This window comes from Lagopus leucura, unplaced genomic scaffold, assembly GCF_019238085.1.
Source record: "Lagopus leucura isolate 7727_CA_CO unplaced genomic scaffold, USGS_WTPT01 Super-Scaffold_100022, whole genome shotgun sequence".
In the NCBI taxonomy this organism is placed as follows: domain Eukaryota; kingdom Metazoa; phylum Chordata; class Aves; order Galliformes; family Phasianidae; genus Lagopus; species Lagopus leucura.
In genome coordinates, this window is record NW_024962275.1 from 4,559,901 (window position 1) to 4,579,120 (window position 19,220).

The 19,220-nt window shown below is 58.0% G+C and overlaps 1 protein-coding gene across 1 annotated transcript; it reads right to left on the bottom strand.

Moving 5' to 3' along the window:
- Positions 1–6,041: 6,041 nt before the first annotated feature.
- On the bottom strand, positions 6,042–16,741 carry NCS1 (neuronal calcium sensor 1). The gene is made up of 8 exons (XM_042879231.1): positions 16,536–16,741; positions 9,448–9,472; positions 7,828–7,966; positions 7,636–7,714; positions 7,427–7,515; positions 7,257–7,334; positions 6,906–7,022; positions 6,042–6,459 (listed from the first exon to the last, which is right to left on the bottom strand). Exons 1-7 carry the CDS (start codon positions 16,597–16,599, stop codon positions 6,924–6,926), a joined length of 573 nt encoding a protein of 190 aa, XP_042735165.1. The 5' UTR covers positions 16,600–16,741; the 3' UTR covers positions 6,042–6,459; positions 6,906–6,923.
- Positions 16,742–19,220: the final 2,479 nt, after the last annotated feature.

Sequence of the window (19,220 nt, forward strand, 5' to 3'; positions counted from 1 at the left end):
CACCCACATCTGCAGGCACAGCAAATTGGGGCATCCATGTGCCTGCAGTGAGGTGGGGATGCAGAGTTCCCTCTACTCCCAAGGACAGTAACACCCACTGGCCATGGCAGGTAGCTGGAGGGCACTTGCAGCAGTACCTGCCCACACTGTTCATGCAGTCATGCTGGCACCATCTCAGTCTGCAGGCAAGAGGAGTGAAGCCAAGCAGGAAGAACCGGAGTGCCCTTCCCCTGTACCACAGCTCCCACTGCACTCCTGGAAGCAAGCAGGTGTGGCTGAGAAGGAACACGGCACTGTGGAAAAGGGCACCCTCTGCCCTCACAGCTCCCTGGAATCACTACAGGATCCTAGCACCTTTGTTTCCATCATTATCCGTGCTTAACCAGGCACCGAGCTGGAAGCAGAGCTCCTTCAACACTGGGTCAAAGGAAGCCCAGACCTCCCCAGCCTGGATTCACTGCACTCACAGTGTTTGTGTGCCAGGAGAGGGCTCATACTCAATGGTAAGTTTGCAACAGATTCAGGCAAGGAGCTCATCCTGCAGGAAGCTCTGCACAGAGCGCCCAGTGAGCCATCCTGCTCCTGTCTGAAGTCCTGAGGAAGGGGGAGTCAGGCTCTGGGCACCCCACACTCCCAACACAGCAGCCATGGTCTGGCAGGAAGGGCACACAGGGCAGGCACCTGCAATGGGGTCTCACCAATGCTTGAGCAGGATGATGGATTGGGCCTGCACAGCAGGGTGCTGTGTATCAGCAGAGGATGCTGCAAGCGTGAAACCAAAACTGGCATCCGCCAACACCCAAAGCCCCTGCTCTGCATCAACACACTCATTCCTGGCCCCAGTCCCAAGGTTTTGTTTGTTTCCCTGCTGTGCCTGGCAGCAGAGTGCCAGCAGCCAAATGCCAGCACTGTGCTGAGGGCACCCGGCGCTTCCGCTCAGCCCGGCGCAGTGCTCCCAGGGAGGCAGCGCCTGTGCATTTCACAGAGCCCCTGGGAGAGAGGAATTGAATCATTGGCAGCAAATGCAGGAAGCCCTGGGAGAGATGAAGGGATGCGGGGGCTTGGGGGGTTGCATGCAGCATCTGCTTTGGGAGGGTTCTGCTGCGCTCAGCCAAGGGAGATGGGAGGGAGGAAAAGTGGGTATGAACTAAAGGATTTAAAGCAAATGAGGAAAGGCAACATCCTTCCTAGCAGACACCCACCTCACACTATGAGCACTGCATGGGCAACAGCAGAGCCCTGCACATGGCACAGGTGTAGGTGCCAACATCCCAGGGATCCAGGCAGCACCACCTGTCCCTGGGCACCATCTACAGGGCAGCTGTTAGGAGTCCTTCAGCCAAATGGGAAAGAGCAGGCAGAGGCCTCAAATCCTATTTTTCCCCAAAAAGGAGCACGCAAAAGATTCACTCTGCAGGACCAAGATGACCACCTTCACTACTGCACCCACCTCATTCTCTGCCACACAACAGTAAAGCCCCACATCAGCACTGATGTCAAAACCACTGTATGATGGCAAAGGCACCTTGGGGATGCTTGGCTTCACCATGAGTGCTCCCAGAACGTACAGCTCAGTGGCAGTCAGGAGAGAACTGAGTGCCTGTGTGGGACCCTGGCAGCCACATCGCTGCTCTGTCAGGAGGGAGCAGGCTGAGATAGGAGGTGTGCACAGGGAGCAAGAACTGCAGCCTCACCTTGGATGATCAGCCTGGTCCTCCCTGTGGCAGTAAGGACCATGCACAGCCAGCATCCTCTGTGGAGACCCAGAGGAGGTGCAGCTACCCACTGGGGAGCACACTGAGCCCAGGCCCTGTGGGGACAAGCAGAAATAAAACAGAGAAGAGAACAGAGCAGCTGTGCTGGGATACAGGGACTGCTCTGCCTGCACAATTGTACCTTCCTAGAGAATCTCATGGCACAGCTGCAGGGGCCATTGCACACAGCACAGAACCTGGAGCACCTCCACTCCTGCAGGTGCTTTGGTGCAGCCACACACAGAGTGGTGCCAGGCTGCTCAGCCACCCAGCCCACCCGCAGACCTCAGGCTCCTGCTCTCCTCTTCTGATGCCCACGTTGTCCTTCTGCCAGCTGACCACTGGTGGAGGCACCCCGCAGCCCCACGGGACAGCACTGCACTGCTGCTTACCAGCACCACCACCATGGCAGGCAGTGGCTACACATCAGCAGGGAAACACTGCAAGCAGCACCCAGAAGAGCTCAGCCTCCTGCAGGTCTCTGCACAGCTCTGGGAATGGTTTTGGAACAGTCCCTCCTTGCTCTGTCATTACCTAACCCACCCAAGGGCCAACTCAGCTTGGAAGTGCAGAGTGTGACACGTGCAAGCAAAACTGGTGCCTGAGTAGTCCCTGCTCAGGTTGGAAATAAGGATGAAAAACACAACACACTCCAGGAAGATTAGTGAGTGTGTAACCTGTACTGTTCTACCCCCAGATCTCTGTCTCCTCTGCACCCAGGATCTGCAGGACTGAGCTGCAGTCTGCCAGCCCTGTGTAATGTGATGGAAAGTGCAGCAATGACAGCAGAGCTACAAGGTCCCAGACTACAGCAAGGGAAGATTTGCTCAAATTCAACAGCCATAGGCACAGAAATAAAGGAAACAAGCTGCTTACCATCAGAAGCCCTCAGGAATGCAGGGATCTCCAACAAGATCTCCTTACCTCTACTGCCAACCCTTAAATGAGGTCTGGGCAGGGGTGGATCCTGGCTCCAGCCCTTATGGTCACTCAGTGCATTGCATACACCTGAGCTGCACTGGGTTGGCCCTGCTTCCCACCAGGTGCTCAATCACTGCTTCAAGCTCTGATAGCATTTCAGCTACATCCTGCCTGGCTGGAGACAATGCAGGTGCAGAGCCTGGCATCAGAGGGCTGCAGCTGGGAGATCCCACCCCAGTGAGCAGGGCACAAGGAGGATGTAAGCTGGCAGCATCCCTTCCAAAACATCCAGGGCTGCAAACTTCTGGCTCCAGCTGGGCCTTGTGTCCATAAGACTGTGGCTTGCTCAGACTCCGATGCAGCTTCAGCTGCCCTGCAGTGCTTGCTGTGCTCTGCAGTTGATGCTCCCTGCTGCTCACACCTCCTGCAGCTCCACCAGTCTGTGCTGGCTCCATGTGGAACCAACAGCATGGGCTTCCCAGCCACTCCTGCACGTGGCATAGAGCAGAGCTGGCTGAGCATTGCATGCTAGGGGCACGGTCAGCCAGGTTGGCCAGACACAGCCTTATTAGGTAGCACTGTTTGCTGTGAAGGTGACCTAAATATTTCCATTATGGGATGCTGTTCTCATAATTACAGCTGGCTGGAAAATGGTAACTCCTTCCCATGGGGGATATCAGTTTTTGGAAGAAAAAAAAAACAAACCCTAACACCCAGAAACCTCTGAAAAACAAAAACAGCAGGACCCAAAAACCATCTGCCCCAGCCAGGATAAGGTGGGCCAAGCAAACAGTGCCTCCCTGGGAAGGGATCGCAGGAACTAGCAGGATGGGGAGGGTCCAGAGGTGAGGATGGGCTCCAGGTGATGCTGTGACCCAGGGCACACAGCCAGGGGACCAGTTCTACACACAGCTTCTCCACATCCCCCCCCCAGTGTTCCTGGTCCCGGCAGCACCTGTATGAAACTGGGCTTAACCCCTTCCTCACTGGAGGTGCTCCCACCCAGCAGCACCTCTGGGTGCCCACATCCAACCCCATCGTTTGGAACCTGTGCCCATCCTCACCCTCTCCTTGCACAGCTGTAAATCCATTACATACGTACAAACCTACACATTATCTGAGCACTGCTCCCAGCCCCAGAAGCCAGCAGCAGGGTATTCCCACGTTCCCCATTTGCTGTCCCTTACAGCCCCTGCCCATGGCACACAGCACTGGACGCTGACAGCCCCAAACCCCATGGCACATCACAGACCACTTTGGTACCATCATGAAGCTTTTATTTCCACCGCCACAAAGTTCCTGGGTTTATTTCTATTTGTTTGTTTGTTCCGTTCTTAAACGGGTCAGTTTGCTTGGTTTGCTCTTGGATTCATCTCAAGACAAGGCAGCGGGGCATGCAAGCTGAGACACCGGCACAGGAGCACAGACAGCTTCACCTCCATGAATGCAGCTCTGCTGCTCCTCAGCCCGGGGTTCCTGCAGCACTGCCTCCCCTGGGGGAACCCTGACCCCAAAAGGAACCGAGGGACCCAGGGAACGGCAGCTGCAGGGCAGCAACAGCACGTGAACAGAGAATGGAAAGGAAATACAGACACTGCTTATAACCAGGCAACACTGATGGACAAATGGTGGGAGAACACTGCGGTCACCGATGGGGAAACTGAGGCACGAGGAGGTGAAGGCTGACATTCCCAAGCGTGAGAAGCTTCAAGCCATACTTCCATTGGCACCAGGAGTTGTGGGTCTCAGCGATGCTGACAGAGGATATGAGGCCCCTCGGTGCGCCCAAGGCAGGAGCCCCACGGGAAGAAATGTACAAGGAGAAAAGAACCCCAAAGCCTTCCAGGCCAAAGTGGCAGAGCAAACATCTGTATCTGTCTGGTGTTACTTCTAATGGGGCGTCCCAGTGCAGCTCCAGCAGTGCCATCAGAGCAATGCCTGGCACCAGGAGGGCACCCATCCAGCAGATGGGAGGTGGTGGAGTTTGAGTCACTGCAAAGATCTACCCAACAGAGACGTGTTTTGGCCACAAAGCATCGAGAAGGGAGGTTTTGGGGGGAAGGAGAGAGTGATGCCTTCTGGGACACCCAGCACTGAGACACTGGGGCAGAACCGTCCCGACGGGCTCCTGGTGGCAGCAGACATGATGTCTCTTTGGGGACGGGGAGAAGTGTCTCAATAAAGGCGTGTGAAAGCATCACAAAGTGCTGGCTTCCCAAAGGTGCAGGATCCCAAATGTCAGCAGGGCAGAGAAAGCATCCACAGCCCCACAGCACCAGGCCATCGTGACATGTGAATGTAAGATTCAGCCCCATAGGGACACTGCTGCCGTCTTGTGAGCGGTGGGAGCATCCCTCAGAACATCCTGTGTGTCCAGCTGTCACCTCCTGGGGACATCTCTGTGGCTGAGAGCTGTGTGATGAGCACCAACTGCTGCCATCATCAGCAGTACCTGGGATGGACGAAGGGGGTGGGGATACTGCTGGGCCAGGAGCAAAATGCAGCAGGACAGGAGCACGTTGCACACTGCTCCCAGATCTCTCCTTCTTCAGCAGTGGATGGAACCAGCAGGGATGGCATCTGATGCTGTGAGGTGTCCCATGCAGGTGGGTGCCCTCTTCCAGCCCTTCACCTTCCTGCAGGGAGGAGTGTGGGTGCACACTGGCTCCTCTCTTGGTTTCCAGCACAACTTCCCACGGCCTCAATAGGAAGCAATGGGGCGACCCCCAACCCACTGCCCTGCACGGCTGCCCCTGCTCTGCCAATGGAGGAAATGCACCTTCCCACCTTTCCCAAAAACACCAACAAGGGAATTGGCTTGAAAGCAAAACCCAATGCTCAGCTCCATTAATACTTTTCACGCAGTAAGAAAATGAAAAGCCACAAAGGAGAATGCTCCAGCACCGGCTGCCTCCTCGTCTTGCCCGATGGGGAGAGAGGCTGGGGAAAGGAATGGAAACAGAGAGGAGGGATGGGGCTGAGCAGCCCTGGTTGGGCAGGAGAGGGGAAAGAGAGAGAGAAAAATGCAGGAACGGGGCTACGGGGAGAGGGAAAGAAGTAAAAGAAGTGCAGAGTCCCTTCCAGTGCACGGCAAACAGCGGGTGGAGGGGATTTTTTGGCTTGGTTATTGCAGGCTCCTGGTGCCCTGCAGTCGTGTGTGGGGATGTAAACGGGACAGATGCCCTCAGCGAGGTGTGGGACACACACATGGCAGACAAAACGGCAGCAATGGTTGCAACAAATAAATAAAGGTATCCGTCGTCGGCAGACGTGTAAAAAAAAGCCTCCCTTCTTTCCACAAAATGGAAAAAAAAAAAAAAAAAAAAAAAAAAAAAGCACAATACTGTCTCACCAAAATAATAATAATAATATTAATAATATTAATAATATTAATAATATATATATATATCCCTATAGCCCCTGTGGGCTCCATCCCCAGCTGCATCCCGGAGAGGCGCATCCGCAGTCCGACCCCAGACTGTAGGAACGAGGAGCAGAGGGGCTCGGGGCCAGGGGGGGCTCTGCCTTCGGTGCCGTTCCCTCAGCCCCCAAGTTTTGGGTGTTTGCTGCCGCTCAGACCGTGGTCTTTTTTGGGTGGTTTTTGTTTTTTGTTGGAAAAAAGCAGAAGTTGGCAAATGGCACCGGCGTTGGTTCGGAGCGCAGAGAGGGGCGTGAGCTGGCGCTGCGCTGCATCCTTGGCTCGTGGGACATGGAGGAGGGCCAGAGAGGGGCAGGCAAGCATCGCTGCGTGGTCGGATGGCACAGAGAGCGTCTTCCCCATAAGCTGTGGGAGAGGAAGGAGGAAAGGGAATCCGTGTGAGGACTCGCATGAGGGTGGGCCACAGCCCCCCCCCCGTGCTGCCAGCTGCTGGGTGCGTGATAATGAGCTAGAACATAAAGGGAACATTTAACATCGTGTCACCCTGGAGCATCCCCATGTCCTGTATCGCCAGCTGCCTCTGTGCCTGCTCTGCAGTTCCTGCAGCACGGTGCCGCAGGCCCTGCTGCCACCTGGCAGCTTTTATTGTTTTATGGCACTGCAGAGCCTGGGGATGTGCTGCGGGATGGGGACGCACCGGGAGAAACCCATGGGGATGGGGGAAAACATCCCCTCCCCACTCCCCCGGGGAACTGCCCATGCTCTGATGCTCAGCACAGAGGGAAAACCAAAGTGGGGATAGCACTGGGTGAGTGGGATGGGCACAGCAGACCCCCCCACACAGGACTCACCGCCGCTCGGCCCTGGGACTATACGAGCCCATCGTAGAGGGAGAGGGCTTGCACGATAGAGGGGTCGGCCTTGGAGCCCTCCTGGAACTCCTGCAGCGTCAGCTTCCCATCTGCGTTCTGCAAAACGTGGCAGTGGTGTTGAGACACAAACCCTACGCCCTGCACAGCCCCACACAGCCCCCCATGCACACAACAGCAGGGCACTGAGTGCCTGGCGCATCCCTGGGGCTGTAGTGTGGAACTGAGATCCACGATGGGTGGCGGAGGGGAAGGAGCAGAGATGCAGTGAGGACCCAGAACTGCCCCCCAACCCCTAGGAAAACAACCCCCGAATGACCGCACCGCCCTCACCTTGTCCATCATGGCAAAAATCCGATCCACCCTCTTCTCTGGTGTGTTTTCCTCCTCGGGAAGCTCCACAGTGTTTCCCTATGGCAGCAGGATGGCACACAGTCATGGGTGGACATGGGGACGGTGTCCCCAGGTGGGGACTTGCACTGTGTCCCACCCCCAGAGCTTACCACCATCTGGTAGATGGCGTCCACAATGTCCAGCATCTCGTTCCTCGTGATGTAGCCGTCGTTGTCCAAATCGTACAGCTTAAACGCCCCTGCCAAGAGCCACGTGGAGATGTTGGGGCTCCGTTCCCATGGCCACAACCAGATGGTCACTGTGCCCCACGCACCCCACACAGCCACCCCAAAGCAGGGTGCCCACGGGCAACACTTACACCTCAGCTTCTCATCCAGCGTCCCTCGGGAGGTGACAGACAGCGCCTGGATGAACTCTGAGAACTCAATCCTCCCGTCCTGGGGGGGAACAGAGGAGTGAGAGCAACCAGGGAGTGAATGGGACGCAAGGGGCATCACTGCACCCACCGTGCCCCATGGCCATGCACCCTGCCTGCAGCGTGCTGACTTGCCTTGTTCTCATCAAAGACATTGAACACGAAGGTGGCGAATTTGGTTGGGTCACCAAAGGGGAAGAACTGCTTGTAGATCTTTTGGAAGCCGGCAGCATCGAGTTGCCCACTGGGGCAGTCCTTGATAAAGCCCTTGTACCTGGGGAGGGAGCAGTATGGTTAGGATTCCATCAATATTAGAACCCAGGACCCAGTGGGCACCAAGTGACACCAGTGACACCAAGCGGTGGCCAACCCCAGTACTGCCCAGAATGGGGAACCGTGCCATGGCCACATCCATGTTGAGCACTGACCAGGGGAATGGGGACAGGGGTGGGATGGGGATGGGCAGGAGGATGGGAAAGGGGATGGAAATGGTGATGGGGATGAGGATGACAATGAGGTTGAGGATGGGGACGGAGATGGAGTGGGATGTAAATGAGGATGGGGATGAGATAGAGATGGGCAAAAGGATGGGAAAGGGGATGGGGATGGTATTGGGGGTGAGGGTGAGGATGGGAATGAGGATGGGGATGGGTATGAAGATGGAAAAAGGTGATGGGGATGGTATTGGGGGTGAGGATGAGGATGGGAATGGGGATGGGGATGATACTGAGGATGAGGGTAAGGTTGAGAATGGAGATGAGGATGAGATGAGGACGGATATGGGGATGAGGATGAGGATTTTGATGGGGACAGGAATGAGAGCCCAGCACAGCAGCTCCCAGCCAGCACAGCCTGATGCTCCATGCTCATGTGCTGCAGCCAAGCCGCAGCAAAAAGTAATCACAGTGCCCTGGGATGTCAGCTGCGCAGCCAGGTAAGCTGAGGCAGCACAGGGGCTTTTGTGCATGAGCACATCTGCAAACTCCTCATAGGAACTGGGGGTGTAGCAAAGCTTCTACACCTCCTGGGACAGCATGGCCAAAGACAGAACCACAAAGCATTGCCACAAGGAGGTGCAACGCCTCCAACGCTGACAGGATGCAGGGAAGGGCTCAGGCAGCTCCCTGAGTGTGAGGACAGCGAGGACCTCGCTGGGACCCCGCCGTGTGCAGCACATTACACAACCCCTCACCCAGATCTGTCAGCGGGCCGAGGGCTGGGGGAGGAGGGGAAGGGGGTGGCGAGGTGGGAAAGTGAAGAGCCGGTGACATCTTCGTGCTGCTGCAGCTATGACTCATCAGGAGGGGGGAGAAGGATGAGAGAAAGCGATAAAGAAAGAAAACCTTGACTGGATTGATGGGGAGATGAAAGGGAAACGGTGGCTTTTTTAGGGTGGCACGTTTTGGCAGCTGGAGGGGATGGGGTGAGAGCCGCTGCCGCAAGGCGGCCCTGCCTCCATGCCCCTGGTGTCCCTGCCTATGAGACTCTGTGCCCCCTCAGGGCTGCATTGGGGTACACATCAGAGAGCCCCAGCATCCCCACGGGGACTAAGCAGGAGAAAAGGCAGCCACCACTGCACAGAGCCACAGACAGAGGGAGCGGTGTGCATGCGATGTGAGGAGCCAAAATCCCCGTGTGCTGCTGTCCTCCCCTATGAACTGCATGCACCCCAAGGTCTGCCTGCTCCTGCACTGAGCTCCAAGCAGGAGGGGTCCCCCAGCACCCCCAGCATCTCACCGCCACGCTGCTACTCACCACTGCTGCACCTCCTTCTCTGTAACTGCAAGAAAAGAAAAAAAGAAAAAAAAAAAGAAAAAAAAGAAAAAAAAGAGGTCAAAATAAATAAAAATAGGAATGGAGTGCTTTCGTGCTTTCGCAATGCTGAGTGATGCTCTGCTCACCCCAGAAGTGAGTTCCAGGCCTGCAAGCACCTTCCTGGGCTCTTCCCATGCCTGCTGGGACGCCGTGGGCAAAGGGGCCGTTGTCCTGCCAGTGCCCAAACCGTGCAGAGCACGTGGGATGGAGTGAGATGTGGGCATGGCTGTGGCACAGCGTGGGCATGGAGAATCCCATCATATCCCCCGTGGGAGCACGTGAGCAGGGAACCTGCTGCCAGCACCCCAATTGTCATTTCCCTCGCCTCGTGCATCCAAATAGTAATAATAGAAAAGCAAGAGGGCTGAAACGCGCCGGGATATCGAGGCGGAGCGGGGATGTGTCAATGTGCAAACAGCTGATAAAAATAGAGAGCCCAGCACACCAAGAGATGCCAATTACCTCGGAAGGCAAATAAAAGAAAGCGGGTTTCCATCAGAGGGATTTGCAGCGCGCCTGGCAAAAGGCACAGAGCGGCTGGGGGGCTGCAGGGGGTCTGGAGAGGGGAGAGGAGGGGGGCTGCAATGTCACAGCAGTGGGTCGGCTGGGGGCTGTGTGGGCAGCACAGGGAGAAGGGCGTGGGGATGCTCAGCAGCGGGTTGGGGGCATGGGGGCTGTGGCTGTGGCATGAGATGGATTACGAGGACATTTTGGGGGTCATGGAGGGGATCGCAGGTACCGGCCTGCCAGGTGCTGCTGCGGGCAGCAGGGGGAGGAGGAGGAGGACCTGGTGCAGCTCTCGGCTGTGCTTCCCCCTCTGCGCTATTTCGGTGCCGGGAGCTGCCTTTCAACTCCAGCAGGAAACAATTAAATCCGTGCTTTTTTTAGTACAGGAGAAACGCTGCTAACGACACGCACGGAGTCGGCTCCCTGGCACACACAGGGCACCACCAGCCCGGGGCACTGCCTGCAGGCACCGACCGGGAGCCTTCTGCATCCTGCAGGGCAAGACCCCCTCACTCTGAGCTTTACACCCGCGGCGACAGAGCCGGGCAGCCCTCTGGGTGCGATGCTCTGCAAGGCACTGATGGAGAATGCAACCACCATCCTTGCTGTGGGATCTATGGCTGTGCAACGTGGGGACACGCCGTGCTCCCAGTCTGGGCGCTCCATCCTCAGCACGTCGGGGTGCTGAGCAGCTCCCTGCACACAGCCCAGCACACGCAGTGTCTGCATGCCGACTGCTGCATTCATTCCCTCCCGCCGGCATCGATCTCGGCACGATGCTGAGCTGATGCAAATCAATTTGCAGCCATCCAGCACGGCAGGCTTGACCCCGAGCGCTCAAGGACGAGGGATTACCCGCAGCGCATCCCGGTGGAGCAGCAACCCGCTCTGCAGCACCCAGAGCACAGCCCCGGGGTGGTGCTCCCCATGGAGCACCGAAAAATAGTGCATGAAGCAGAGTCTTAATGGATGCGGCGTGCCCCGGGATCCTGTGGGATGCAAGGCACCAAGGCTCACTGCTGGTATTTGTGATGAACCGTAATGCTGGGAGAGGCACTGCCCAGCGCTGCAGCCGCACTCCTGGAGGCACAGTGCTGTACGGCAGCTTCAGTGCTGCTGCCCCTTCGTGGTGCTCATGACTCCATCCCATCTCCATATCCATCATCCCACCCCACCTCCACACCCAACGGCTCCGTGCCATCTCAGCTCCCATCGATGGCTCCATCCCATCTCAGCACCCACCGCAGCCCCCCAGCCCTGCCTCCCACCCAGCAGAACCCCCCTCCCCTCTGCCCGCTCCTCCCCATGGCACACTCAGCGGCTGACAGCGCTGTCACCACCCACCCTCTGCGTGCCCCCTCCCTTCCCACCACCCAGCTGCTGCTGCAGCAAGAACAGCTCTGGTTAATCATTGCTCCAGCCATTAATTGCAGGGCTGTGAGGGCAGCGAGGACGCGCCATACCCACGCGGTGGGACCATGGCAGGAATGGGGATGGAGCGCTACAGGGATGCAAGAGAAGGTGCAGGGATCCAGACCCCAGCACCTTACAGACCCTTTCTCTCCCCTCCTGCTGCTCCCCGAGCCCAGTGGGGTCACTGCTGCCAGAGCAGGAAAGCAGAGTTAATTATTTCCAGCCACAGGCGGCACTCAGCTTCCAGATGACCGACAAGCTGCCTTCACCTCCGCTGGATGCTCAGCACAGCACCCAGATTGCACGCTGAGCACGCACGCAGCTCACGTGCACTTGTGAGCAAAGTGGCAGCTCCACACACGTGATGGGGCTCTCACACTGGCAATAACGGTGCTGGACGGGCACTCGTGCAAAAGCCAAAGGGGGGACGGACTGCACGTGGGGCACGGGGCACTCATGCACTGAGGCCACGCCGACTCCATGGGTGCTCCTGCATGATGCTATTGGTTCTCGTGCATTTATTGGGCGCTCGTGCAAGGCCTTATTGAGCCCCGAGGAGTAAATGAGTGTAATTAGCAGATCACACTCTTGTGCACACACCAATTGGGCGCTCAGGTGAGTGCCTCAGGTGCTCATGTGGAAACGAATGGGAACCAGGGGCAGCAGTAACCACAAATGAGCCCTATGGGCAGAACGCAACCAGGCGCTTGGACGTGCGTTAATTGCGCACTGCCGCGTGCGCTAATTGGGCTCTCATGCGTGAGCCCATCGGGTGCTGATGCGGATCTCTGCGGGGTGCTCATGCATGAACGGATCGGGCTGTGATGCGCACAGCAATCCGGAGCTGCAGCACACCCTGCAATTTGTGCCCAACGCTCCACCCCTCACCGTGGTGAAACACGCCGTCAAGAATTGGCTGAGGATAAATCTGCTATGAACTCCACTCCCAACATCATCGCGGTGTTCGTGCGCATCGGTGACGGAGCAGGCGGTGGCACCAGCAGGGATCTCTCCCTGTGCCCGGATCTGCATTTCCTGCTATGCATGGAATCAGGAAGGTCACAGCAGAGCTCCCCCAGCCCAAGTGCAGCCCTATAGATGGGGCTATGGGGTCACCACCAGGGCCTGCAGGCTGGTGCCTGGGGACATGGCAGAGTGACGGCAGTCCTTCCATCTGCCCCACGTCAGCGCTTTGAAATGTGGGTTGCCTGGCCCTGATGGCTCGTTTTCATTACAATTCTGGATTAAATATGTAACCAATGGCCTGGTTACACATTGCAGAGCTCGCTGTCTTGCTGCCCCCTGGGCTCGGGCTCGGCCCAGGGATCAGGCTGCTCTGGAAACCCTCTCCACTGTGGTGCAGGGAAAGCGGCTGTGGGTCCCCATGGAGCAGCTACCCCCATGGACACATCCGTGGCTGTCCCAGAAAGTGGGGCTTCTGCCAATCCAAATCCTGTGTACCCCTATTTCCACCCCACTACCCCAGCAGCACCCAGTCCCAGCGGGCACCCATCCCACAGCATCCCAGAGCCAAAGGGTTGACACACATTGGAAGGTGCACTGCCACATCCCACAGCCAAAGGCCACCCAGAGACATCCCCATCCCAAGCCCTGGCAGCTCTGAGGCCGGGCTGCTCCTCTCCCCATGGATGCACACTGCAGGCACTGGGATCCTCGGGGACACTGGGGGCACAGCGCTGTCATCAGCACCATTTGCTACTGTGAGGTGGGAAGTGCAGAGGGAACTGTGTGTGCCTGGCATTGCTCACAGCAGCTGCCATCGGGCTCTGCTGGCTGCAGGCTGAGCAGGGCCACAGCGAGGATGGGAAAACCAACACGCAGTTAAAATCCTTTTTAGACCTTATGAAATATTTAAGGGGCTGATGTAAAGCTTTGGAAATTGGGTTCGGGACAAAAGCAGCAGAGGAAGGGCTGAGGATGGTCCTCGTGTATGGGGATGAATGAGTGGCGCTCCCGTCAGCTCCATCCCCAGCACAGGGAGCCCACAGCACCATGCACTGAGGAGCCATGGGGGGCTGCCGGGGGGCTGTGTGGGATAAGGTTGTAACCCTGGCTCTGAGGAAGGCAGGGAGGCACAACATGAGCACACGAGCATCGCCCTGAGAACAGAAGGAGCGCAAAGCATCCCTCCCCGGAGCAGCCGCTTCCTTTGATGCTGTCGCAGCCTCTTGTTTCACAGCCTTAATTATAACAGCAGCAGCAAAGGTCAGCGCAGTGGTTAAGCAAATCCATTAACGTGTCGGGGGATCTGTGAAATGTGATGCTCCCAACGCCATTGCAGAGGGGCCCGAGGTGCCACCAGCCACCGTCCCCCCATGGACACAGGGCTGGGGGTGGAGCTGACACCCCAACACTTGGCAGAGCAGAGCCAGGGCACGGGCAGTGAGGAGCTACGCCTGAAAATTGGAGGATTTTCCCTCTTTTCCCACAGAATTCAGCCAGCCGCGGCACACCCCGTAACTCCAAATCGATCTGTTTGTAGGTTGCTCTGAATCTAATGCCCATTAATTCAAGGCATTACTGGCACGCAGCAGAGCCAATTTTGTGGCTCGCTGTAGAAGAGCAGAAAGTGACAATGCAGGAGTCGAAAGTCCACTAAAGAGAGAGCAGTGAGCGGATATGGAAGGTCCCTGGGACACAAGTGCTGCAGCCCATGGCAGCATCCACAATTGCATACAAATGCTTTGCACCAGAGAAACATTAAGGTTGGGGAAGACCTCCAACCCCAACCCATCCCACCATCCCTCAGTGTCACATCTCCATGGGTCTGGAACACCTCCAGGACGGTGATCCCATCGCTCCCTGGGCAGCTGTGCCAGTGCAGCTCTTTCAGAGAAATGTTTCCCAACACCCAGCCTGAACCTTCACTGCCACAACCTAAGGCCATCATCTCTCATCCACTTGCATTCAGTACTTGGACACGACTTTCCCTGCATCCCAAGACCTTCACAGCAGAACCTTTTGACCTCAGCCACACAAATTCAACTCCCTGCATTCCCAAATCCCACTCCTAACCCCCATGCTGTCAGCAGAACAACCACACACCCACATCCCTGGATGCCCCATCCCTGGAGGCAATCAAGGCCAGGCTGGATGTGGCTCTGGGCAGCCTGGTCTGCTGGTTGGTGACCCTGCACATAGCAGTAGGGTTGAAACCAGATGATCATTGTGGTTGTTTTCAACCCAGGCCATTCTATGATTCCATGATTCTGTGATTCCTGACAGGACAGTGGCTCCTGGAGCCCCACCAACACCTCCTGGGACACTCAGTGCAGCACTGAGAGCCACCGCCATGACGATAAAGCACTTCAAGATCTTTTGGATGAAAGGCTCCGTGGAAGCACAAAGAATTACATAATTTATTATTCATTATTATTTGACGCTGGCTCCTCCCATGGATGGGACTTGGGCTGCCAGGAGGGCTGAGCCCTCTCTGGTTCCCCCCATAGCACTGGTGTGTGGGCACCTGGAGATGGGTCAGCACAGCTCGGGCAAACAGAAGATGATGCAACAGAAGGAAATCCCACTAGGGGAGAAATCCTGACTGTACTGCAGCCACAGCTCTCAACACCATGGGCACATCCCTGGGACAAAAGCATTTCCCCACCATCAGCTCCCTGCCTACAGCTGTCCAAGTGAAGAAGCACTCGGCAAAAGTAATTCCATCCAGACACAAGCAGTGGAATGAGCTCAACAAACTGAGCCTGGCTTTAGGGATGGCTGCAGCCGATGGCACCATGCACTGCTGGGGGGTGTTGGGACGCTGTGTGAAGCACAGCCATGTGCTGTCCTGCTTGGGGACATGCGCAGTGCACCTCGGAGGAGGCTTCACAGGCTACTTCTGGGCAGCCTGGTCTGGTGGTTGGCGAACCTTCCCACAGCAGGGGGGTTGAAGTCAGAAGATCATGATGGTCCTTTTCAACCCAGGCTATTCTATGAGGACAGGTGGCTTCTGGGGAGGTGAGTGGGAAAGGGAGGACACCCAGGAGGTGCAGAAAGTTGGGAATGGAGCCACGAGGCCACAACCCTGTGCCAGCCTCATCCAGCAGAGGGGACGTGCAGTCACTACAACGGGTGGCAGCAGGACCTGCAGCCTGTGTGCCCTGCGGGGCAGCACCTTCCCAGCACGGACACGAGCACAGAGCGGTGCAAAATGCCCAATGCAGCACCGCTGCTCTCAGAGCTGAGCTGTGCCCCCACCCTGCCCCCCTCCCTCTGCACACTGACAGGAGCAGCCCCGCGCGGGGGTGTGCAATGCACCAGCGATGCCTCCTCTCCGTATGGGAGAACTCGCTGCATCCTCATCTATTGCCTTTTTGGGTAAGCGCTGCCGTGGGACTGCAGCAATGACAGCGGGAACACTCGCAGGTCTGGCGGGGCACGGAGCCGGTTCTCCGCTTAAAGCTAAAGGGGAGTGAGCGGGGAGAGGAATTGGGAGCACCGGAGCCTTTGTTTCATCGGTACATCCCTCAAAAGGGAACAAATTAAAGGCGTTTTGCTCAAAGCGGATCGGGCATCGGCTGCGAGAGTGAGGTTATGGGGGGGATCCGAGGGGAAAGGCGCTGGCTCGGGGAGCAGGACGTTAAAGCAGACACCCGTGGCGCGGGGCTCGGAGCGAAACGACAAAGGAACCGCCGAGAAACGCACCGAAGTTCGGGAGCCGGGGGGGCAGCGCCGCCCGGGGGGGGGGTCAGAACGTGCGGGGCTGCGGAGCGGGGCCGGGGGGTTCGGGGCAACACGGCGGCCAGCAGGGAGCAGGATGCGGTCCCGGATGCTGAGCAATAGGCCGCGGAGCGCAGCGTTCGCGGGAGAGCCCCGCGCTGCCCTGCCTGCCCGCCTGTCCCTCTCCATGTTTTCTCCCTCCTCCTTCTCGGCTCAGCGAGGAATTCTCGCAACAAAGCCGGGGCTGAGCCTGCGCGCTGCGGGAGGGGCCGGCCCCGCCGCGGTACCCGCAACCCCGCGAGCATCCGCGGGGCGCAACCGGCGCTCCCCCCCTCCCCCATCCATCCCTCCGACCCCACATCCAGAGCCGCGCTGCCTCCCCCCCTTCCCCTTCACACCGCGGTCAGGCCCCGCTATGCACTCACAGTACGTTTTCCTGGTCAGCTCCTCCACAACTTCAGGCTTCAACTTGCTGTTGGATTTCCCCATGGCGATGCGGAACGGGCTCAGCGCGGGGGCATGGAGGGCTGCGGGGCCGGGAGCGGGGCACGGAGGGCCCTACATCCCGGGGAGGAGCGGAGCGCTGCGCTCTTTGTTGCCGGGCTTCGGGGCTGCGGAGCTGCGGGGCCGCTCTGCGCCTCCGCGCGGCCGCTCCCGCCCCTCTCCGCGCTCCCTCCGCGCTCCCTCCCCGCCCTCCGCGGGTTGGGGTGCGGGGGGGGGGCCGGTAACGCTCGGCCCGACGCCGCCGAAGCTCAATGGGAGGGAGAGGGGAGGGAACGGGCTCTTGTAGGGCGGCAGTGGGAGGGGGGATGCTCGTCCAGGGCCGGAGGATGTGGAGGGAGAGAAGCGGCGGTGTGAGCGCAGAGGGGAGTGCGGGGTGGGAGTGACCTCGGGGGGACGCACCCGGATGCAGAAGGGCCCCCCCGGTGCCGGCTGCCCGCTCTCACGCCGGGATCCCCGCTACGAGCCTGCCTTCATTCATCGCGCAACGCGCGATGCAGCCCGAGCTCCATCCCTTCCGTGCGCCCGGCCGGCGGCGGGCCCGTGGCACAAAAAGCCGAGCCGTTTTCCCCACCTCAAAACCAGGCAGGGCCGGATGCCCCCGCCGCAGCTCCCCGTGCATGCACGCACTGCCGTGAGCCGCGCCGATGCACGAGATAAACGCGGCTCCCTTCCCGCCCGTGTTGCAACGCGGGCCCCGCAGGAGCTGCCCGGGCACGCTGGGCTCCTGTAGCAACAGCCAGGAGGAACAAACCACAGATCTGTGCTTGGATACGGCGAAACCTGTCTGCAGGGCTGCAGGCAGCGCCGCGCCAGGGCGGCTTTTGGGGACAAAGACCCTCCTGCCACCCACACGCAGGCCACAGCGTCGTTAGCTCGGTGGCCAAAGCTGCAGCAAAAGGCCCCGCGCATCCCCTTCCTTCCAGCAAAACGCCCATCTTTGCAATGCTCTCCTTTCGGCTGCGTGCGCCGAGCTGTGACCGTGTTGCAGCAGGGCTGTGCTGAGTGTGTGCAGAGCATGGCACGGCCTGGAGCAACCACAGAACAACCCACAGCCACAACCTGCCCCGCATAGATCAGGCATTTCAACACGAGCTCTGCAGCCACAAAAGTGATGCGAAAGGGATTGAATTCTATTTAAAACTCTCCCCTGCCTCCACCACTGAGAGAACTCAATAGAGAGCTTAGATCTCACCGAGGAGAGGAGAAAAGTAATCGGAAACTGTGCAAGCCATCCACTTTCTCTAATTATTAGCTTGAACCTTGCCACTGCTTAAATAACAGCACCGGTGGCAGTTGCTGGGAGGCAGCAGAATGCAGCCCCCAAACCAACACAGCGGGAGCTGTGGGTGGGCAGAGCTGTGCAGAGCTGGGACAGAGCGCTCTGCTCCCTTTGGGCTTTGCTAAGAGCTTCCTTGTGCCCCAGGAACAGGGCAGCAGCAGGGAGAGCTCAAAGCATGGGGGAGGAACGCACACACACGAGATTAATGATATCAACTGCAAAAAGAGTGGCTATTTTAAGGTTAATGCTTAACGATCCTGAGTCAGGCAGAAGAAAAGCCAAAGGAAAGCAGAGGCAGCAGCGTGGCTGCGGTTGAACTGGCACAGCCAACCCCCAAACAGCTGCTGCTTTGAGAGGGAGGGTGAAAAAAATTCCAGCAGAATGAGTTCAATTTCCTGGTGTAACAGCCACAGCAGGCATCAAACAGTGCCCATCCTGTCCTGGGCTGCTGGGTGCAAAATGCCCTCAGCGCAGCAGTGCCTCGGCCAGGTCTGAGCCCAGAGAAACGGGGCTGGGGGCAGCACCAGTGGGACCCCACAGCCCTCAGGAATCAGCCTTCATGACCCCGAGCACAGCAGCACGAAGCCCAGCCAGCTCTCCACGCCAGCTATCGCTGTTATAAATTCATTTTGGATAGCGTGGCTTTAGACAAAACACAGCAGAAATAAAGCAAATCAGGTCATCGGGTAAACGGGCGCAGCAGCCGAGCCTGCAGGCTCTGCTCCCAAGGAAGTGAAACGCAGACGTGGAAAGCACGGCGGAGCTCTGGAAATAGGCACAGCCCTACAAGGCTGTAGGAGTGACAGCAGCCCATGTGCTGAGCGGTACAGTTTGCTACGCTGGTAATTTCTCTGCTCAATTCTAGTGGGTTTTGTGTGTGTGCGTGTTTTTGTTTGGTTGGTTTTTTTTTTAAAGCCTGTTCTCTTTGGAGCCTGCGGGGCTGTCATTGTGATGCCGACGTGGGAACACAGAGGGGTGGCTGCAAGAGGCAGCAGCTGGGCTCGGTGTCCCCGTGCAGCGAGCAGCTGGCTGAGACAAAGCCGAGCAGGAGGCGGCGGGGCGATCCTCGGCGGAACGCTGCAAATCACAGCTGGCACCTGGGAGAACACCGGCCCTCCTGCAGCGCAGCAGCCGCCTCCTCCAGCCTTCAAATGCTGCTCGAGAGCAGGCAGCACGCGTTTGTCGGGGACGGAAAGCGAAAGGCTCCGTGCAATGACAACCAAGAGCACAGCTGCAGCAGCTTTGTGCAGCGCAGACCCCGCTGCGCCCACCGGCAGCATCACAGGGGTCAGAGAGGCTCCAAAATCCCTCTAAAGCACGTCTTGCA